General features: G+C 43.7%; 1 protein-coding gene across 1 annotated transcript; it reads right to left on the bottom strand.

Annotated features, from left to right (window-relative positions):
- Positions 1-407: 407 nt before the first annotated feature.
- On the bottom strand, positions 408-22,670 carry LOC310689907 (prostatic acid phosphatase-like). Its single transcript, XM_083468421.1, has 11 exons — positions 22,444-22,670; positions 19,315-19,410; positions 17,386-17,472; positions 16,459-16,611; positions 12,525-12,623; positions 11,365-11,469; positions 9,693-9,825; positions 5,051-5,133; positions 3,844-3,954; positions 2,876-3,041; positions 408-673 (listed from the first exon to the last, which is right to left on the bottom strand). Exons 1-11 carry the CDS (start codon positions 22,597-22,599, stop codon positions 639-641), a joined length of 1,224 nt encoding a protein of 407 aa, XP_083324547.1. The 5' UTR covers positions 22,600-22,670; the 3' UTR covers positions 408-638.
- Positions 22,671-23,489: the final 819 nt, after the last annotated feature.

The raw sequence follows: 23,489 nt of genomic DNA, 5'->3' as shown, positions 1-23,489 counted from the left end.
AGGAAGAAAGAGGTTGGGTAGCAAGAAGGAGAAGCAGTGAAAAGGCCTAGGAGGAGAGAAGATGGACGTCCTGGGCTGACTGTATCTTCCCAGGAGAAGTTAGGGGTGCAGGGTGCTCCTTCTCAAAGTGGCTTTCCCGCCTGATCTCTCCTGCTGCCTTCCCACACTCTGCAGCAGAACCCACATGAATGTCCTTCCCCACATGGAAGCCACTTGTTCAGAAACGACACACTGGACCAAACACCCCTGCTCTCGGCTGGAAGAGGGCAAGGAGACACAGCGTCTCCCAAGTGACCTAGAAGCAGCCTGGCATTAAAACAACAACAACCAGCTACACAAGGAAAATCCTGCTGCCCATCCAAACTCTAGCAGATGGCAATTGAAATAGGTGAACTCCAAAATCCCAGTTCTTTATTTAAAGCAATCTTTATTGTTGAAGTGTTATCAGGCAGCGGGATTATTATTATTATTATTAATCCAATGCAGCCTTTAAAAAGAGATCCTTACATTTGGGATTTGTTGAGTGCAGCATCACATTTCAAGGTGTTCCAGAAGCTCAGTTTACTCTTCCATCTTGCTTCTTTCCAGTTAGGCATCTTCTTTCTTTCTTTCTTTCTTTCTTTCTTTCTTTCTTTCTTTCACAAAGCCTGTCCATTTTCTTGGGAACATTTTCCTGTAAGAAACAATTAAAAGGCTATTGCAATATTCTTACTTATCCCCTCATCCTTTTCATCTTCCCCTTCCTTGGCTTTCGGATTTTGTGGCAGCAAAATGCCTATTTTAGGTAAGTTATGTTAAAGGCTCTGAGACAGCCCTAGAATTGGTAAACTGTAGATTGTGTAGCCCAATGCCTGATATCGGGAGAAGAGGGCTCAGAATCAGGCTGGATGAGAAACTGCAGGGACAAACAGGTGCTGCACCTGGCGTTTGCCCCCCCCCCCCCAGTCCAGCTACCAAGATTGTGCAAGTGGTAAGAAAATCAGTTCGGGGTGGATGGAACTATGAGTTTCACTTCTTTCAGGTTCTCATTTTTCCAGGTTTAAATTCAGCTCTCCACACTTCTGCAGCAATTTTTAAAACGTGTTGTTGTTTTTTAATCCTGATAAAAACCTGTCAGCATTTTCGTGTGGATTTCTATTGATAAACATATTTCTGTATACCTAATGGACACATTTTTGCAGAAGAATCTGCCCATTTTATAGTGCATTTTGATCACATGGCCTGGCTCGAGAGTCATGATTAAAATATAGATGTTATTAAAAATAGGTTACATATTTAAAAAAGGTTTCATATGTATTGTTGCATGCCACCCCAATCTCCGAGTGGTGTGAGATTCCCGGGGTTCCAGGCGCTTACCTAGGGTTTATGTTTCCTTCGGAACGCGGCACAGCAGAGACTCTGGTGTCTTTATGATATATAGTTTATTTACACATATATTCAACCTGAGCCTACAATGGAGGGGTTCACAGCATTAACACCCTAATAGGTTCATTTCTCCCATAACTGCAGTCTTGAATTCAAACAGAAATCAGACATTGCTCTGACTCTCTCTTCAGCTTGCTGCTTTTCTTTTAGTTCACATTCCTGCACTCTCTGTTCTCGTCTTTCTAACTACTGCAAGTTGAGGGAGGGGCCCCATCAATTTGCCATCTCGCACAGAGCCCCTTTCCTTTGCTCCCCTTAATGGCTCATCTCCCAGGCGATCACCTCATCATGAAGGTAAAAATATAAAGGGTAAAGGGACCCCTGACCATTAGGTCCAGTCATGACCAACTCTGGGGTTGCGGCGCTCATCTCGCTTTATTGGCCGAGGGAGCCGGCGTACATGTGGCCAGCATGACTAAGCTGCTTCTGGCGAACCAGAGCAGCACACGGAAACGCCGTTGACCTTCCCGTCGGTGCGGTACCTATTTCTCTAATTGCACTTTGACGTGCTTTCGAACTGCTAGGTTGGCAGGAGCAGGGACCGAGCAACGGGAGCTCGCCCTGTCATGGGGATTCGAACCGCCGACCTTCTGATCGGCAAGTCCTAGACTCTGTGGTTTAACCCACAGCGCCACCCGCATCCCATCATGAAGGTAGCCTGGCTTATATTTTAACACTTGCTTGATCCAGGGATTATAATGGTCTCGGCATAGAGCCTGCTCTCCCCTCCCTCCAAACTCATAACACTATTTTTGACCTAACGATATTGCCTCTTCTCCCCCAAATTGTGACATCCACGTGTGATTTCTCACTCATATTTATTGTTGCTTTTCCTCTCCTGCCTGCTGCCACAATTAGCCCCCCTTTTGTGGCTTCTGATTACTGCATTTTCTGGGTGGTCACCAGCCAGTTGGGGAACTATACAATGAAACAAGATGAAATCACAGTGCAACACAGCCAATCATGTTTGTCGATGTGATGACATCACTGGAGGGCAAACAAAACTAACTGGCAATGCTTTTTTGAGCAGCACTGTCCAAATGGTGGCCACTTTTGCCTTGAGTAATCAACTGCTCACATCTGGGGCGGATCTACACTCATGGTTTATAACGTTAAGGAAGGGTTCAGGAATGCTTTTCATAACGTAGTGGTCACATTACGTTTTGCTTGTAACATTAGTAATGTGCTATTCAAATGTGACACCAAAGGGTTCTGCAGAGAAACCAGGAACCAGCAGTAATGGAAACTGAATTGCTATGGAGGAACGTTTTTTAATTCACCAGTACACCCTGTGACATTTTAGAAAGATATATCTAATATTGTTCTAATGACGTTAGAAAGGTCAGTGTAGATCCAGCCCTGTTTTCATATTGGTACAATAGCCAATATACAGCTCTCAGCCATTTCTGTACTGATGATCGTGTGTGGCTAGCTAAGGAAATTACAATACCTTTTCTTTTTTCTACATTCCCGCATGCATTGGCCCAGTCGTCTACTAGGATGGGGGAAACCAGGTCAGCAAACTTTGGCAGGGGACACGCAGATGAGCAACCAGGAAGAGTTTGTTGATAGGGGTCCTTCATAGTGTGATTCCGAAAATACATTTCAACGGTTTGCTCTCTGATTTGCAGAACCAAGGAAAAAAAGAAGAAGGAAAATGTAGCATAAGTTAAATTATAACGATATGAGGAGTGCTATTCAGGAATGAAATGGAAAGGCCTCGACAGGCACAGTTATTTGAGAACAACTAAACCCAGAGTCTGTAATACCACACAGGCAAAAGCAGATCTCAGTCTTGACCTGGGCAATGTATGGCAATTAAAACCTCTCAGTTGTATTGTAATGAGTCTAGGGTTAAACTAAATGGGTTTTTGGGGGTACCCAGCTATTAAGATTCCTCATAGAAATACATTTTCAGCTCCTGCCCTCCCCAGCTTCCTAAGTGAGGTGAGCGAGAAGTGCATGGGTAGCTCGGGTGGTCAGAGCAAGGTGCTGATAAAGCCAAAGTTGCAGGTTCGAACCCCATATGGGACAGCTGCATATTCCTACATTCCAGGGGTTGGACTAGATGACCCTCGGGGTCCCTTCTGACTCTACAATGCTATGATTCTATGACAGGCCCTTTTTGGTTGAGATGCCCTGACATTGACGCACACTCCTAAGGACTCCTGTTTGGTGCTGAGCTTGGTGGCTGATATTTTAGGCTGTCCTTATTTATCTATATTGCTGCCCATGTTTTAACCACACTAGCCACTAAGAGATTTAAAAATAAATAAATTTGAAAAGTTGCCATTGTGATTTTGGGCCCTAGATTTAAGCCTCGTGCATTTTAGGGGAACAGTACATGTACAGTAATTTTAGAATTTGAATGCACACATAATGGGAAAAGTTGCAATTGTTGAGGAAACAATAGAATACTTGCCCATTATCTTCTTGATACAGTTCAAAAAACTGGCAAGCTGCATATGGTGGCAGCTTTTCGTTGTAGATATTGAGTGCCATCTGCAAGGCACCAAGTGTAGTGTCGTGCTGTGAAAAAGAAACCCAAACATACATCTGTAAAGTTTTGTGAATGAAGGCAGCTTCTAAAGGTAACTATTGGTGATATTGCTAATTTGAAACCTTTTCATTAATTGCTAGATGCAGAACACGGTTCAGCAGACTTGAGAATGTATAACATATCTTCTTCCTTCACCCATTCTCCATCTTTCTCTCCTCTCTCTCTCTCTTTCTCTCTCTCTCTCTCTCACACACAGAAAGATACAGACAGACAGAATCTAGACACATATAAAAAAGTTGTGAAAATGCTTTTTTTTAAAAAAAAGTTTGAAAAATATATAGAATTTGCCATAGCTCACCACCACCATCTAGTGTCACATTTGTATAATGCACTTTAAAGGTAAAGGTACCCCTGCCCGTGCGGGCCAGTCTTGACAGACTCTAGGGTTGTGCGCTCATCTCACTCTAGAGGCCAGGAGGACAGCGCTGTCTGGGTCACATGGCCAGCGTGACGAAGCTGCTCCGGCGAACTGGCACCAGAGCAGCACACGGAACGCTGTTTACCTTCCTGCTATAAAGCGGTACCTATTTATCTACTTGCACTTAAGGGTGCTTTCGAACTGCTAGGTGGGCAGGAGCTGGGACCGAACGACGGGAGCTCACCCTGCCGCGGGGATTCGAACCGCCGACCATGCGATCGGCAAGTCCTAGGCGCTGAGGTTTTACCCACAGCGCCACCCGCGTCCCATAATGCACTTTACAGCACACTTAAAACTTTTAATTTGCAGCTGTAGAGCTGAATCCACAGAGACGGAGAGAGACAGGCCCGTTTTCTCATTACCAGGTTCTGACAAGTACATTTGGTCTCAGGTTTGCTAGAAAGTGAATAGGATCTCAGGGTTTTAAACTTAAAAGCCAGTTTGATGCAGTGCAGAATCCTGCACAGATTTAAACTGCTTAATGCTATAATCCTATACCCACGTACCTGGGAGCAAGTCCCATTGAACTCCATGGGATTTGCTTCAGAGTGGGCTTTTCTAGGATTACACAGTAAATTCCAATTGAGATTGATCAGCCGAACTATGCCCACAACTTCAACCAAAGTTTTTAGGGGAAATATACTCACTGCAGAATAGACGAGCATTTTCCTCTTTTCTGAACCTTTAGCAGCCCTGGAGATTTTTTCTAGAATATTTTTCACAAGGAGACCTTAGTAGAAGTGAGATAGTGTTGATATTGATGGAGAAAAAAATACTGCAAAATTACGTACTAAACCTACAGTCTGAATCTCACTTATCTGGCAGTAAGCACCATTGAATTTACAGAGGAATGACCTCTTGAGTAGTCAAGGTTAGGATTGCCCTGTAAATTGTGAGGTTCCTATACAGGATAGCATAGAAAGGAGCAAAAAAAGAATTGATTCAATATAACAATGAATGGCAATAATATATTAGCCAATTATGCAATCTCCAGCAATTAACAGGGTCACCATCCCACCAAAATTGTCATTGGTCTCTCTATAACCAGGGCTTTGGCTGATTAAACATTCTATGTCCTTTATAATGTGTTTGTGAGAGGTGGGTTATATTGGTTTGCTTTTGTTATATTATGCATTTTGTGTTGTTGCTTTGTATTTTTATCTTGTGAGCTGCCCTGTGCTCTTCGGATGAAGGGCAGTGTTCAAGTTTAATTAATTAATACTTGTTATTCGTTGGTCAACAGGAGGGTCAAGCAGATGTTTAAAAGCACATTCCTATACAGTGCATGTCTACCAAGAAGTAAGTCCCACTGAGATCAATGGACTCACTCCCACTGAGATCAATGGACTCACTCCCAGGTAGGTGCATACAGGAATGCAGCCTGTTTCTCCAAATTGAAATAAATGGAATTTATCAGTACTTAACTTCAAATCTGATGTGTTTTATAGCTTTGAATTAAAAACTGTCAATAGTTACTAGAATAGTTTTGCTAGATTGTCTTTCTGTTGCCTCTTTCTATTTGAAATGAAAAATCGCCAAGAGTGGCAGCTATGTCCTTATAGCATGGGAAACAAGCACTCAAGCGATTACATATAAATATGATATAATTCCAAATCCACTCATCAATCACTGAGAGCATGCAATTAGCAAGTGCCCTGGGTGAGTTGTGAGTCCAATACTGGTGCTATTTTCAACTGTGATTCTCACTGGAATATAGATAGTTATGCCCAGAGATCATGATAAGTCAGTGTGTATCTAAATGGACGCTGTGCAAGCCCTTATATCTCAGTGAGATCATTAAAATCATTTAGAGGACCGCTGCTAACTGTCCCTTACATTGTTGTTGTTGTTTAGTCATTTAGTGATGTCCAACTCTTTGTGACCCCAGGGAACAGAGCACTCCAGGCACTCCTGTCTTCCACTGCCTCCCACAGTTTGGTCAAACACATGTTGGAAGCTTCAAGAACACTGTCCAACCATCTCGTCTTCTGTCGTCCCCTTCTCCTCCCAACATCAGGGTCTTTTCCAGGGAGTCTTCTCTTCTCATGAGGTGGCCAAAGTATTGGAGCCTCAGCTTCAGGATCTGTCCTTCCAGTGAGCACTCAGGGCTGATTTCCTTCAGAATGGAGAGGTTTGATTTTCTTGCAGTCCATGGGACTCTCAAGAGTCTCCTCCAGCACCATAATTCAAAAACATCAATTCTTTGGCGATCAGCCTTCTTTATGGTCCAGCTCTCACTTCCATGTATCACTACTGGGAAAACCATAGCTTTAACTATACGGACCTTTGTCAGCAAGGTGATGTCTCTGCTGTTTAAGATGCTGTCTAGGTTTGTCATTGCTTTTCTCCCAAGAAGCAGTCCCTTACATTACAGGGCTCAACTAGAAGTCAGGGCATTTAATAATAATAATAATAATAATAATAATAATAATAATAATAATAATAATAATAGTAATAATATCTTTATTGTCATTGCCCCCTTCGGGGACAATGAAATTACTTTAACACTGCTGAACCAATGCTGACTCAGAAGGCACCCTCGCTTTTGAGTTTCAGGCTTCTCATGAAGATCTTTTAATGCTGACAGGTCTTTGTAGCTGTTTAATTTTTAGTTTTAGCCGGTCACCTTAGTGATTATCTGTATTTTATTATTTTTTTAATGGTGTTTTATGTTTTAACGCGGTACACTAGCCAGATATTTTAGGGTAGGGGCATATAGAAATACTTTTATATACAAAACAAAACAAAAACAAAAAACCCCAGCAACAATAAGATGTGACTTTAAATTTCCCATTTTAAGAAAATTACATTTTAAATGTAAACAGTCACAGACTGTTTCATTTTCATCACTACAACATATTTATGTTTCCTGAGCCAATTACAGATTTAGAAAAAATATATATGATGCAGTAGTACCTCAGGTTAAGAACTTAATTCGTTCCGGAGGTCTGTTCTTAACCTGAAACAGTTCTTATGCTGAGGTCCCACTTTCGCTAATGGGGCCTCCCGCTGCCACCGTGTGATTTCTGTTCTCATCCTGAAGCAAAGTTCTTAACCTGAGTTACTATTCCTGGATTAGCGTAGTCTGTAACCTGAAGCATCTGTAACCTGAAGCATTTGTAACCTGAGGTACCACTGTAATGAGATATTTAGAAATAAATACACTTACTGCAGCATCACGAGTGTGATGAAATAATATAAACATAAGTACTGCAAGACAACTAAGGCAAAGCTAGAAGGGACATGATCCAACCAAAGGTAAGCACTTTAGGAACGCAGCCAATAATTTGAAGGAGGAAAGCACGTGAAATGTCAGTGCAATGATGGGAGTGCTCATCTAATACAGTCAGATGAAATTCAGGTCAAGCAACACCTGAGTGTTTCCTTTCGTGCCTCAGTTTGTGTGGGTGTTTGATACTACATCATGTTATTTGCATTGAGGTGTTAACAGCTGGCACAATCTACTGGGCATATAGGTGATAGATCCGTAAACTGGAAAAGCTGTTTCCAAGTTCCAAATGGTATGTTTTAGCTGCAGTTAAAAGACACTTGATAATTTGCTCACTCAGTTATTTTAAAAACCACATGGCTTTCTAAAAACTGAAATGCATTCTATGTGGGGTGCCCCAGGGCTTGCCTCAGAAGGTGCATCTGGAGCAGAACATGGCAGTTAGGATGCTAACTGGGGCAACCTGTTCAGGAGTGGTTCACCAGGTGGGGCGGAGCCACAGCAATAACTTCCCAGCAGCAGTGACGCAGTGCCAGTTTGATGCTGGGTCCCTGGTGGGAGTGCCAGTTTGTGTCTCTGCTGGTGCACCACACATCCCCAACGTTGTTGCTGACTTTGTGTGTGTGTGTGTGTGTGTGTGTGTGTGTGTGTGTGTGTGTATTAATATTTTCTTGAAAATTTTATCAAAAAGGTTTCGATGATAAAGAAATAAAGCGATACAAAGAAAAAGAGAAGAGGAAAAATAGACACAAAAATGTGTAGGAAAATATATATGAATACATACGAAAAAATACCCTAACCCACACATTCTTGTTACTGCCAGGAGGTTATTGCTATTTCTCCGCCTCACCAGGTGAGCAGCTGTTGGACCTATCATCAGCATATAACATCTGTGCTGAGGGATCTACACTGAGGGATCTACCATGGTACTGGGCCAGGTTTAATGTTTTAGTACTGGTCCTTAAGAGCTGGGACCAGGAAACCTGGGAGATTGCTTTATCCTATACAGTGGTACCTTGGGTTACATACGCTTCAGGTTACATATGCTTCAGGTTACAGACTTCACTAACCCAGAAATATTACTTCAGGTTAAGAACTTTGCTTCAGGATGAGAACAGAAATCATGCTCCGGTGGTGCAGTGGCAGCGGGAGGCCCCAATAGCTAAAGTGGTGCTTCAGGTTAAGGACAGTTTCAGGTTAAGAACGGACCTCCGGAACGAATTAAGTACTTAACCCGAGGTACCACTGTATATATTAGTGCTGCAGTCATAACGGGAGATGCTTCTTGCATTGTTGCATGCTCCATGTTGAAATGCAGCTTTTAGTGTAGCAGCCCCAGTATTGTGGAACGCCCTTCCAATGGATATCAGATAGGTGGTGGCCTTTTTGAAACGTTTTCTTAGCGTTATAAACCATGAGTGTAGATCCACCCTGTGTATGAACTTAAAACTCCAGACCACTAGACTATTTCATAACCACACTGAAAACCAGATTATTGCACCGCAGTCCACCTCAGCTACTCCTCAAACTATTCATTTATCATCAAATATTTTTTGCCTGTTTGTCCATTTCCACTTATTTGGAGCCCTCTAGGGCTCGATAGCACCCTGGATTGTCCTAGGAATGGGGTGACTATCCTGTGGCTCTCCAGATGTTTCTGGGATACAAATCCCATAATCCCTCACCACTAGCTGGTTGGCACTGGTTGGAGTTGGAGTTCAACAACATCTGGAGGACCATCAGTTAGCCACCCCGTCCCAGAGCCTGCATCCTTCAACTGGAGAGGTAAGGATGAGTTATAAGCCCAGCATATGCCACAATAAAACAGCGAAACAAAATGAACATGTGCTCCTCAACACACTGCTCCACCAGTTAAGATTCTCCATCACTGATTAAAATTGGCTTGCACTGATTAACCCACGAAGGCTTTTTGTTAATTAAGGTACCAGTTACACCAGTTAAGAGCACCCAAGCCCTAAGGCCTGCCTCGTTTCAGCTAGAGTGTGCTGCAAAGCAAGAGAAGTCAATCACGGTGCCTCAAGTGAAAGGGTCTTGGTTACCTCCTTGCAGCCGCGCCTTTTCTTCTCTTTTGTAAATCCCAAATAACGACGACAAGGATAACACGGTCAGCTCAGCCAGTTTTGCCCTCACCTCTTTAGTAGCCCACACAGGAAGTGTCAAATTGTGAATAGACTGCAATAGAAAGAAGCACATTACTCTTATTTTTGAAATACCTCATTTTGTAGCTCTGTTTTTTATTGCCATGTTGGGCCATTGTTTCTCTCTCTCTCTCTCTCTGTGTGTGTGTGTGTGTGTTGTTTCAGGAAGTGCAAATTGCATAAATTCAGATTAAAATGCATACTGAACTCTTTCCTCACCCATCTCTACCTCTGGGCTCCTGCCATCAATGTCACACTTAGATTTGCTTTCTGACTCTGGCAGGATCCCTCTAAGTAGTAAATCACACTATGGATTCTACCTTGCTCTCCTGCGCACCAAAACCATGCCACAAAAAGCTGTTGAAAGCTACATGGTTGATATAACCCCTGTTCATAGATGGAATACAAACTTGGAAGGTTCTGGAAGGCTAAAATTTGGGAGTCTGGAAACAAGGCCTGGCAACTTTATTCTCTTCACCTACTAAGGAAACTTGAAGGCAGAGAGAACGGCGAGTCTAATGCCATCATGTCTGAACAGAAGCGTTCAGGCAGGATCAGGTGATTTAGGAGCCAATAGAGCTCTATCTGGCTTTATATTTTTGCTGTCTCTGGCCTTGCTTTTAAGTCTGAGCAAATTTTCATTCAGTTCAGATTGAGGTGCCATAGACTGGACCTGTTGAGATGTAATGTCAAATGTCTGTTGAGATGTAATGCCCTTATACAGTGGTACCTCGGGATGCGAACGGGATCTGTTCCGGAGCCCCGTTCGCATCCTGAATGGAACGTAAGGTGCGATGGCGCGTCAGCGTGTGCGCAGGTCGCGTTTTGCCGCTTCCGCGCATGTGCATGACGTTATTTTGAGCGTCTGCGCAAGTGGCGAAACCTGGAAGTAACACGCTCTGTTACTTCCGGGTTGACGCGGAGCGCAACCCAAAAGCGCACAACCTGAAGCACATTCAACTCGAGGTATGATGGTAATAAGACTCAAGCTCATACAATCTTTCCTTCACCTCCCTGCTGTCTTTTCTTCCGTTGCTCTCTACAAGATAGCAACTTCAGGTCTTGGTTCAATGTCAAACCATAGCTTGCCATTCTATTTGCAAAGGCAAACTATGGTTTGTGCTTGTCTGCTAAATCAGGGATGGGAAATCTGTGACCTACCAGTTATGGCTGAACTCCAGCTCCCATTAGGAAAGCAGGGAAAGGTGTAGATCAGCAACACATGGGTGTGTGTGCACAGATTATCCTGTTCCCAAACCATGGTTTACTGTTACATCTGAACAGCCCCAGTACTTGGTACCTTTCTCTGGAAATCCTACCTTTAGCTGACAAAATATTCTAATGAGTTGCAAAAATATCCACCTTCCCATCACTTTTCTAAGCCAAATAAAATTTATATGTAGACAAAACATTCCATATTTTCTTTAACTATTATGCACTTGTATAGGAACACCTTCACTCCTTTTAATTTTCTTAGGTGCCACTGAATAATTAATTATAAGTCAGGGTTTTCTCCCTGTCTGATGGGAGAACTCAATAAAACTGTAAAGATTTTTTAAAAAGAGAAAAATACCTCACAGAATAAAGTATCCTGTACATGCCAGATTTTGAAGTTGACCAAATTGGTGAGATCTTGAGGGTCATATCCTGAATATAAACCTATGGTTTTTATAAATTCCTGAAAAGAAATGAGAACACGAATACTTCAGATGCAAATCAGACACCAAGATTTTCTAATATTTTCATCACACAGGTTATGATTCTGCACACTGCTAAGCATGGATAGGTGGGTGGAATGTAGTCACTTGCCACTTAAGATTTCATAGGCTGCAGTTCTCCCTATAGGTAAGTCACATTAATATCCATCTTATGTATTATTACACTCTGTGTGGAGGATTGTAGCCATAGGCTCTGCACTAACACTGTGGCTTGTTTCAGTTGATCATACCTTGGCTTAATAACTAGCTGAGATATAAACTTAGCCTCGTGCCTGGGTACACAGCAGTTTCCTTATTCCCTTTAAAGTGCACCACAATTTATCCCAGAATTAACCCTAGTTTAATTAACCATAGTTTCTCATTCCACCCAAAGTGGATAAACAGGAAATGCAGGATCTTAAACCAACTTCAAGCATGTTTTAAGACAGGGTTGCCATATTTCAAAAAGTGAAAATCCGGACACAAAAGCTCTTGGCCATTTTTGGGGAAAGTTGTTGAGCTTTTTGGGCAAAATCAATCACACTGCCGACATGAGACATGGGTTGCCATATGTATGGATTTTCCTGGACATTTTCCAATATCTGCCCAGACACTGTTTCCAACTGCAGTATTCTGGGTATGTCTGGAAGATTCTGGATGTATGGCAACCCAGTTTGTGATCCTGGCTTGTTCCGAACTTTCTAAACATAAATTTCTCAGTTTGGAATAATTAAGGGATTATAGTTGACTGAAGATTTCCTGGTTAACACAGGAAGGAAGAGGTGGCATCCGAACACAATGTGTGGGCAAAATACTCATCTGAACTGATAATCTGAACTGGGCCTGTGTATATTGTTTGGTATGCATAGGTCTTTGCATATAGAAATACTACATGTTTTAAATTAGCTAGTTTTGATACATTGAGGTTTAATCTAACAGTAATGCAATTACCCACTAGAGTTCGAAATGTCTGGACCCTAGGCTGTAGTGGAAATATTACTGACACAATACCCATCCCCAATCCTGCATAAAGTACCTTGTACGGTTGAATTTTGGCCTGGAATTCACTTGATTTCATCGTTTCCTTCAGAAGTTCCAGGTAGCGTGGACAATTTAAAATTGGATAACGTAATTTCTGAAACAAAAATGACACAACTTGTAACCATAGCTGTCAACTTACAGATTTGAAAATAAGGGACCAGCAGCCTCGAAAATAAGGGGTCAGCAGCCAAAATAAGGAATTTTAGTCAACCAGCTGAAATACGAAGTTAAAAGGGACCAGATAATTTTGGAGAGCAGCGCTGGTTTTTAGCCCTTCGTTTCCAGAGGTTGCTGCTCAAGACACAAGCTGATGAAACACTGCAATTAAATAACTACAAGCAGCAACCACTTTTTGCGAAAAACGACATCCAAGCCACGAAGATGCTGCTGCAGTTCTGTATCTTTTCTCTCGTGCTCCATCTGCAGCTCTCAGTTCCATCAGGCAGGGCGGGAGGAAGAGGGGGGGGAATAGCGCCTGAAGTAAACCCGCAGATCAGACCATCTAGGCTAGTTTACCACTACAAATCTATGGGAGAAGCGCTTGTGGTCCTTCCTCCGCTTTCCCGCTCTATGGTTAGCCCTTGGAACACCTGCCCTCGCCTCCGCCTCTGCCTCCTCCTCCTCTCTCTGAACTGCTTTCTCTATGGTTGCCCTCGCTCTCCTCTCAAGGCTCCTCAGTCCTGGCGGGGAGGGGCTCCCGGGGGCCGAGATTGGTGAGAGGAGGCTGGAGGGGGGCGGGCCAGGCAGCCAAACAACACAGTTGGAGCCTCCTCCTCCCTGGCCGGCAGGGAGGAAGGGAGAGGAGCTGCTTCCTTTGAAAGCCGGGAAATTTAAGGGACATCATCAATAAGGGACAGCAGCGGGACACGGTGCTGGGATAAGGGAGTTTCCCGCCAAATAAGGGACAGTTGACAGCTATGCTTGCAACTGCCTTCTGTCTCACTTCAAGCTTCTCAGCTGGGTTTTTGTAGAGTGCTTATCTCTATGTAGGATTGATGTTTGTCACAATGATGCCATTTTTGAATTATACCTGTCTCATAACCTGCAGGGGTTCATTGGCTTGAAGTCACATGATTTAGTGATCTCGCCATCCATACACATACAGTAAGCCCCACTGAACTCAATGGGAGCTGCTTCAAAATAGACATGCTGTTAATATACTAACAGAATAATGTGAAGATGATCACTGAGATATTTTCTGGTTGTCAGAATGACGTATTGTAACATTGGTCTTGCTTTGAGAACAGACTTGCTTTTTTGTTTTGTGTTTTTTGCTTAGTCTAATAAGTCCCCCCCCCCCCCCCAAAAAAAATGTTTACTTATTTTTAACATACAGGAAAATAAGATACATTTTGTCATGAACCATATAAAAAGGAAAGCAAAATATAATTACAGCAAATACAGTTTGGATTAGAGTTAACTCTCTGGGCAGGCACGTATTAAACATCTTCATTAGAGGATTTACTCAGGTAAATACATCAAATAAACATCTGAATCATTTTATTTTATTTTTCCCCATTTTCTATCTCTGGGCAAAGGGTTGCCAAAACTGAAAACACTATAAAGGGGATTGGAACCCCTGTAGAACTAAAATTATCCAAATCTGTTTAGAAACTACATATTGAGACCTTCCATGTTCCTGTATTTTAACGTACATTGCACAACCATGCCATACCAAAATAAAATTATCTTTCTTATTTTGTCCTCTAGGCACTCTTAATTTGAATGTCATTTCCCTCTGGTAACAATATCCCATACCAGTAAACCAGGTTCACTCATATCAAGTCCCTGCAGAGTTTTGCAGTTGTGAATTGCAAATAAGAAAGTGCCCAACTAATTCCTTAATGTACATAGCAGTGTAATCCTCAGTGAATAAAGGAGATATTATTGCCTGTTGTGGAGAAGGTGTCACTTGGCACCTTATAATAGTTCCAGTTTCATGGACTGCTATATCCCCAAAGCATTTAACCTAGGAGCATTCCCACCATAAATGCGAGTATGTCCCAAGGGCTTGGCGTCCCAGTGAGGAACTAGAACTCATGTCAGACAGTCTGTGTGGCGTTAAGGAGCGTCTATGACTCAAGGAGTTGAGCCTAAGAAGTTTTGTTCCTTTTTCTATCCTCCCAACATCTGATGCAAACATTGCAGGCCAAAATCCAGAAATGAGTGGAAGACAGATGAGAGAAGGTGGGGAAGAGATGATCAAAATTCTTGCTTCTTATCCCTCAAAATGTGTGCTATATAATTCTTGCTTTTCCAGCTTTGGGAATGGCTGCTCAGTGTGGTATCAAGACTGCAGCTCGTTTCTGTTTGGCAGGGAAGCATCCTCAGAGTCAAGCTAAATTAATATTCCGTGTTCTCTCTTGATTAATGAGTAATGCAGCGTGTGGGGAGTTGCACCACCTCAGCCTTCACAAAACTCCCTCACCCACCACTTAGTGAAAAGAGGAACCTCTCGCATTGGTATCAATGGGAGTTTCCGCCTACAAAAAGATAAAAAAACAAATAAAAAGCTAATTGGCTCTGTGTGAGGAATGTTGTCAGAACTGTGAGGTTGGGCATGGGGTGGTTAGACCTCAATGCCCCACACCCTGTATTGCCTGACACAAGGGAGTTTTGGTGAGGAGATTTTGAGGGGAGAGTAAAGTTCTGAGAGAATTGAGAGAGAAAGAACATCAGCCATTTGCCCTTGCATCACATATCCTGAGCAGCAGCTCCACAGTGACAGCAATTGAGGCCAGGCTTCCTCAACCTAAGCCCTCCAGATGTTTTGAGACTACAATTCCCAGCATCCCCGACCACTGGTCCTGCTAGCTAGGGACCATGGGAGTTGTAGGCCAAAAACATCTGGAGGGCCGAGGTTGAGGAAGCCTGCTTGAGGCCTACAGTTCAGCGCAGCACAGATTATGTGACCAGGAATAGGTCTAAGAGATTCACTTGTGGATAACTGCCAGTTATTAGACCCCACATGACTGGTGTAGGAGCTCTTGCCCAACTAAACTGCAGCAGCATGCAACCAACAGGCATGAAAATGAGAACTAATTATTCCTGGCTCTCCTGTTCCTTGACAGATGATGATTATGATGACGACTGATGAAACTCTCTTGGTTCGCCCTGGGAAATAACCTGCCTACTGCTGGGAATGGGTTGTAAGGGAGAGCCCAACAAAAGGTTTTGAGGAAACAATTTGAGACTTGCAAGGGAGACGTGTTTCCATTGTGCCTTTAAGAAAACTCTTTCCAAATGTCCTTTAGTCTCCAAAGCTACAAAAACCTTAAAGCAAGAAAAGATACTGCGTGCTTTCTGTCGCACCATACAGTGTGGCCTAAGATACTGCTCGGATCTTTGCCAAAGCTCCTTGCAGCTCTGAAACATCTCAGTATATTTTGCTGCTTGCGAAAGTCCAGTCAGTGCTACTGTTGTATGAAAAAATATAATAGTAATAGACAGAAAGCTTTATATAGCTTTATATACATGTACAAGCTGTAGCATTATCCTTTCACGAAAACAGTACAGTGGATACAGAGTTGTCTGGTTTTGATGTGCACATTTAAATCAGTGTTGGGATTGGCCCTGATAACAGCTACAACATCACACCAGCTGCAACACAGCCAACTGTCCCTGCATGAGGACAAGACAGTTCGCTATGTCAGAACTAGAAGTCAAGGAATCAACTTATCCTCAAAGGGAGCTTGGCCCCCAAATCCTAAATTCAAATGCTGTTTCCCTCAGCAGAAAGTAAGGCGGGGCTATAAATAAATGAGCTACAAATGGTAATGTGCTTCTTCTATATGTTGCGGAATCCCTGATTAAGGGAAATGATTATTTTAAATGAACATTTGCATACACTTCCTTCTCGGTATACTGTATTAGGTTTCTGAGGAAGAGCCTGGAAGGCAGACAAAATTGGTTATGACTCTGGTACTCACCGGATTTCTTTCCCTTGGTACAACATGCACTGTGATAGGTTGCCACAGGATTTTAGGATTCCAGATTTGACCACCCGTAGGAGGGTACATACCAGCAAGATTTGCTTGGGCACTCATAATGGTTCGATCGCTTTCGGTACTCTGGATCAAAATCTAGAAAGGGTTAAGGGAGTGTGTCAAGACCCAGGATCTGGACTCAGAAACCTCTTCATTAGAAGTGGGAGGCTGTCATGGGATCTGAGGGCATCTCAGCTTGGTAGCCTTTGAGGGACCCTCTCTAGCAGAGGCCTCTATTGATGAAGAGGAATAAGTGTATAAGGACTGTGCTTCATCTGTTGCCAACCCAAAGGAATGTCTCCCTTCGAATATCATCAGATACCAGAAGCTTGGGATGCGGGTGGCGCTGTGGGTTAAACCACAGAGCCTAGGACTTGCTGATCAGAAGGTCGGCTGTTCGAATCCCCACGACAGGGTGAGCTCCCGTTGTTCGGTCCCTGCTCCTGCCCACCTAGCAGTTCGAAAGCACGTCAAAGTGCAAGTAGATAAATAGGTACCGCTCTGGCGGGAAGGTAAACGGTGTTTCCGTGTGCTGCTCTGGTTCGCCAGAAGCGGCTTAGTCATGCTGGCCACATGACCTGGAAGCTGTACGCCGGCTCCCTTGGCCAATAAAGCGAGATGAGCGCCGCAACCCCAGAGTCGGTCACGACTGGACCAAATGGTCAGGGGTCCCTCTACCTCTACTACCAGAAGCTTTACTCCAGAAATTTCCTTTATGCTACACCCAGAAGTGGCAACCGTTGCTGGAGGAGACTTATTAACACCACTGGAATGTCTGATGAATAATATCAAAACATCCCTTGGGTTTTCTCAGAATCTGATGTTGTTATGAACCACACCAACCTCTTTCTTGAAAATTCCTGTACCCACCTCTTCTCGTTTATATTCAGCACTCAGGAAGTTTGAGTACCTCTTCTTTATGTATTTTCCAAGTTCATACTGCTGCTGCATTCCAATCTGTGGGAGCAACAATAGATACATGATTTCCTCTTGAAGCCAGAGTTCGGTCTTATGGTTTTTCCAGCCAAGCTGCTTTCCTAGTGAATGATTGAAGAAATGTGACAAAAATGATCCGAGGCTGGAGAGGATCAGTTTTCCATGCAGGTGGAACCACCATGTGACCCTTTTGCTCTTAATAATAAACATTTCAGAGCCAGGGGTGGGGAACTGCTTTCTGCCAGAGTGCCGGATCCAGACATAGCAATTCCTCCATGGGCCAGGTCAGTGTTTCCCAAACTAGGATCTCTGGCTGTTTTTGACTACGATTCCTATCATCCCTGACCAACAGTCCTGCTAGCTAGGGATGATGGGAGTTGTAGTCCAAAAACAGCTGGAGATCCAAGTTTGGGGAATACTGGCCCAGGCTGGCAAATGGTAGGGCTGCCCACTTGTCAAGCACGTGACATCAGATGTGAAAAAGTTAAAGCCACAGCTGCAGATGTGCCATTGGGAGTCTGCTCTTGATTGTTCCTTTGGAGCCACAGTTGAACCTTTGGTGCCATTTGAATTTGGTGCCTCTCCCTGTTGCCCTGCGGTTGGCAGGAATTGGATACGCTTGGAGTGAGCAAGAGCTCCTGCGTATCTGATTCCAGTTGAAAGCAGCATGACAAGGTAAAGTACCAAGTGCAAACGGCACCCAAACTAAAGCTGTGGCTGGAAATGAACAGTTGGCAGTTCACTCCTGGTAGTCCTTTGACTCAACTTCACATGGGACTTGGCTGCAAAGGATTGGTTGGGACTGTGCTCCTGATGCTCCTAATGATTCCTTTGCAACCATGGCTCAACCTTTGGCACTGTTTGCATCTGGTGCCTTTCTCTGTTGGGTTGAATTTGAAAGGGATTTGATACACTTGAGAGTGAATGGTGTTTCCTGTATGCATCTGATCTCTGCCCAAAACATGGCATGAGGTGATCGACAGGTGGGTGCAGCTTGGCTGAAATGGTCTTGCAGGCCAAATAGGATAGCCTAGCAGGCCTAAACAAGCCCATAGCCGGAAGGTTCTCGACTGCTATATCACAGACCCATTGCCCCTTTTATTAGGGCTGTGCACCATATTCACCCGAGTTCCAAGTCCTGAGCCAAATCAGGCACATTCAGAGGGATTTGGGTGTTGGATAAGTCAGGTAGAGATAAGCACTGATCACTACAGGTCAGGTTAGGTGGCCCACTTCAATCTGCGACTATCAGAGAGTGGGGTATCATGTCTCTTAGAGCTAGAATGAAATTTTGTTTTTTTTAATTTTTTATTAGGATTTTCTCAAATTTTTTTTAGACAAACACAAAAACATAGACATACACATCAACACTACACACAAATAACACATATAATTTTAAAACCTTATTTTCTTAACCACTTTCCCGGACTTCCCCCACCTCCCCTTCTTGCATCCCAATTCCGAAATTTAGCTCAGCAAGTTCTTTATACCCAAATTATCCCTTATTAATATTTTACTTAATTCGTCTTAATTAGCCAATTTTAAACTTCTAAACCTCATTTTAATACTCAACATTAGCCCCTTTTTCTAAGGTCGACCCAAGTTCCCTTTCACGAGGTTCCCAATTATTAAAATAATTATAAGACAACCTATCAAATAAAACATATAATTATACCCCTTTGGATTCCAAAGCTTCCCCCCCTCCCCCAGTTTTGATCCCCAGAAATTGTCCTTCAGTCTGTCGGCTCTCAGCCTGGATCTATCACGTCCGAGGCTTAGAATGAAATTTTGTACAAATTCCAAATTCCAGAAGTCTAATTCTTTGAAAATTTTCAAACCAAACTTTATGAAAAGCCAACAAACCTTAGTCAGTTGTCCAAATCCCTGTGGCCAGGCACTTTCATTGTGTAGGCTGTTAGGATAGACTTCAATAGGGCTTCTGTCACCATGCCGATAAATCTAGTAAAAGAGAGTGAATAATGCTAAAGTAAAATAGTCTACCTGACCATAAGACACACCTAGTTTTTAGAGGAGGAAAACAAGAAAAAAAATATTCTGAACGAAACAGTGGATGTTTTATTTTTGTGGCTCATGCTGTGGCCCCAGACATGCTATGTGATCTGATGGTGAATTTGGGGTGACCCAATGCAAAAATCCTGAGGATCCATGTGCTTTTACCTCCCCCCTCCCAGGCAGCCTCCTTTATCTCTAGAGCCCCTTATCTCCCTCCCCAATCGCTTGCCAATCAGCTGCTCAGCGGCTTTGTTTCAACACCCCCCTCCCTCTTGTTTGCCTTAGTGTCTTTTCCTTAGCTGGAGCAGTTCTTTGCTTCGCCTTTTCTTTTCTTTTTTCTCCTCGTTGCTTGTTTTAGTATTCTTGTCTCCTCTCCTTGCAAGTTCGCTGTCTTTACCTCCCCCTTCCCAGGCAGCCTCCTTTATCGCTAGAGTCCCTTATCTTCCTCCGATTGCTTGCTGATCAGCTGATCAGCGGCTTTGTTTCAACACCCCCTTCCCTCTTTCTTTTTTTTAAAAAAAGCAAGATCTGCTTTTTGCCCATGGGTAATTCAGCTCCTGGGACCACACATTCGCTCCATAAGACGCCCAGACATTTCCCCTTACTTTTTAGGAGGAAAAAAGTGTGTCTTATGGAGTGAAAAATACGGTAATTATGATAGAAATTGGGCGGGGGGGGGGGGATTCAGCAAGCACCAAAACATAACTTCACTTGGGGGCTAAATATTAATAATATATTATGCCAGCAGCAAACTAGGAAAGGCTGTGAGGTAAAGATGGGGGAAAGTTGAAATAATTTATTCAAGTCTGTTCAGCCAATACAGTTTTAGCCTTTCAATTTACTTTCAGCAACTTGATGAGAAGGATCAGCAGAATTTAACTTGGATGGCTCACAAGCTCCTTTGTAACACCAGTGATATGCAGCAGTAGCAGTCAGATGATAAGAAGGCATCACTCACCTGACCTCACTTTGCCCATGTTCCTACAGCTCACTGGGAGGTGGAGGAGGAGATGAAGTTGGTGCGATGCAAACACACCAGCAGAGCCATTCTGGGCCTCCTGCCAACGCGTTTGCACCCTGCCACCTTTCCCCTTTTGATCTATTTGCCATAAACAGAAGTAACATGGGTGGCAGGAGATCAGGTGAGTGCTACCACACAGCTGACCACTACTGTAAAGCAGTTATGGGGAGTGGGCAAAATGAGAGAAAGAAAATAACATCTCCAGGCAATTGAAGTTGCCTTGAAAGCTGCTCCAAGCATGTATCATTGATCTCTACAAAGCCAATATTAGTGGGTTCCCCTCCCCCCCACCTGGCTTCTTCCACAGAACTCAGATCCTGGGGCATGTGGGTGGGAGCCAGCAGTGGTAGCCCACCCCCCTTCCTCCTGACCATTCCACTTAACCATTCCCCTCTATCGGAGGACGGAGTTGTGTATGTCCTGCAGCTTGCTGTGCTACCCTTAAGTTAGCCTGCTGTCCTCAGGTGTGGTGAAGAATACTGTCCCAACACTTGTATTAAATAAAAATAAACTTCCAAGCCAGTCAGCTTCTGCCTGTGGAATGCGGGGGTGGGACGGGACAGACTTGTTCTCAGACAGCAAAACGCCTTGGGCTGGTCCTGATTTGGAAGGGATGTGGAAGTAATATATCACCTTGTCCTTATCTGCTCAGCGCTATTTGCTCGTTCTGTTAATGGGGTTTGTTTGTAAAATGCTGGAAGTTCAAGTTCTTCTGCTTCCATGGAACACGCCTATGTATCCACTCCAGCCAAATCCACCTTGCACTTCAAACCAGCTTCAAAGGCACCAGCACTGTGCAATTTCAGAGATTTCTTACTACTACCTCTACCGTATACATTGTCCATAAAATAATAAGGGATGTTATGTGAATCCTTTAATGGGGAAAGCACAAAGCACGGTTTTGCTGGATAATCAGACCTAAGCAAATTGTTTCCCAAAGCATAAGATTGGGGTCTGAACTGAATCGTTACTGCATGTGTATACCCATTGTCTACTTTCTCCAAAAAGTCAATATCCCTCTGAATATCAGTTATGAGGTCTCATGAGCAGGAAAGGGCTATTGCAGCCATCTCCTGCCTTCCATAGGCATCAAGTTGGTCATTGTGGCGACACACTAGACTGGTCTTTGGTCCTATCCAGCAATGTCTTCATGACTTCAGCTGGTTCAATAGTATGTTTTATCCCTTCTATCAGGATGCTGCCCTATGCTCACCTTGTAAAACTGTATATCTATTTACATGTAGGCTGTGATTATCCTCCCTTTGAACCTCATGTATCCGATAGAGCAGTATCTTAACAGCAGCAATCTAAAATGGCTGCTCTTTGGAGTTTGTTTATAGATGAGCTCATTACACTTGAAGGCCAGGAAGCATTTCAATTGTTAACTTTATATTCTTTAATATTCTGATGCATGTTACATCTCTAAAAGCTATAGGCAGACTGCAGGTTCTTTACTAAAGAGGCATAAGCTCCCTCATTAAACACAAGTGCATCTTAAAATAATTCAAGCGACCGGCGGAATGTGTTAGCATCAGTTTTTAATTTACAGTGTGCAGTCTTACTGAACTGCGGCCCTCTAGCTGTTGTTGGACTACAACTCCCATCAGCCCCAGGCAGCATAGCCACTGGTCAAGAATGATGGAAGCTGTGATCCTGCAACATCTGGAGAGCCACAGGTTCCCCACTCCTGTAAATGTAGGAGGGAGGAAAACCATGTACTACCCACCATTGAAAGTCTAGTTAATTCATGAAACCTTTGGAGAGCCATACACCAAGGGTGGGCTCCAACTAAGTTTAGACACACTGAAATGAATGGACCCAAGTTAGTCATATCAATTACTTTCAATGGGTCTTCTCTGAGTAGAACTAAAATTGGACACAGCCCCAAGAATTTCGCCTTGAAGAACCCACAAACCAAATGCATAGTAGTAACAAAATATTTGCTTTCCTTTACTTACTAAGAGCGCAAACACCAGCTCGCGACCCGATGCAGATTGAAGGAGGAGGGAACCAATGAAGCCAAGCAGGAAGAAGTAGGAACACTTGGAGTTTCTCGCTGGATTTGTTTCTTCCATCCTGGCAGCAGACAGGCAAAAGCTTTGCCTTTCCTGCATCTGCTTTTTAAAGAACTCAAATGGGTGGACACATCATTGGCATTTGCAGGATGATGTGGCAATAAGATGACAACAGACGTATTTCTTAATCGAGCGTCTTTTGAAAAGCTGCAGTGTCAGTCCCAGGCAAGGAGGATAAACAAGGGAGGAGGGGCAAAACCTTTTTCTCTAGAATCATTTGGCTCAAGAGGATATTTCTATATTGTGCTGCCCAAGGCAGAATCCCACACCTTTCTGCTCCCCTCACATCATGTAGGTGTGTGTGTGTGTGTGTGTGTGTGTGTGTGGATTTGTATATGGTACAGAGCAGAAGATGACGGATATGTCTGAGCAGGTCACAACTGCCCTATGCAGGCTGGCCATCCCAAAGTGGAAATATGCTGCCTATATAAGCAGGGGCAGAGGAAGGGGTGTGTGGTAGTTGCGGGCCGTCCCGTGTGTCACCACTGAGGGGGGTGACAAAATGCTGGGCGGCACTCACCGCCGGGCCTACAGCACGCCCGAGCCATGCGTCTCTCCTGCCCAAACAGTCCGCCTGCTGCCTCTCCCCCAGCTGTATGGCGGCTGAGTGGGAGGAGGCAGGCAGAATCTGGAGGCCCTGTGGTGTGTTCCACCCCATGGGCTTCCTCCGCCACTGTATATAAGGTAAACCAGCTTTCTAACAGTTTCCAAATTGTTTGACATCTACTCATTCATTCCTCTTTGTGACTTAATAATTATTTTCTTACTCAGGGATTCCATCTCCCTGTTGGCGACTCTGCCCTGCACATCTCACTCCTTGCGGCCGTGATGTTTATTATTATGAGGTCATAGATGTTGGGGTCAGTTCAGGTGGAGAGAGAGAGAGAGAGAGAGAGAGAGAGAGAGAGAGAGAGAGAGAGAGAGAGAGA

Source organism: Podarcis liolepis, assembly GCF_965112155.1.
Source record: "Podarcis liolepis genome assembly, chromosome: 12".
NCBI classification, from domain to species: Eukaryota; Metazoa; Chordata; class Lepidosauria; order Squamata; family Lacertidae; genus Podarcis; species Podarcis liolepis.
Note: the sequence above shows the minus strand (reverse complement) of the source record. Positions and strands in the feature narration are given on the sequence as shown.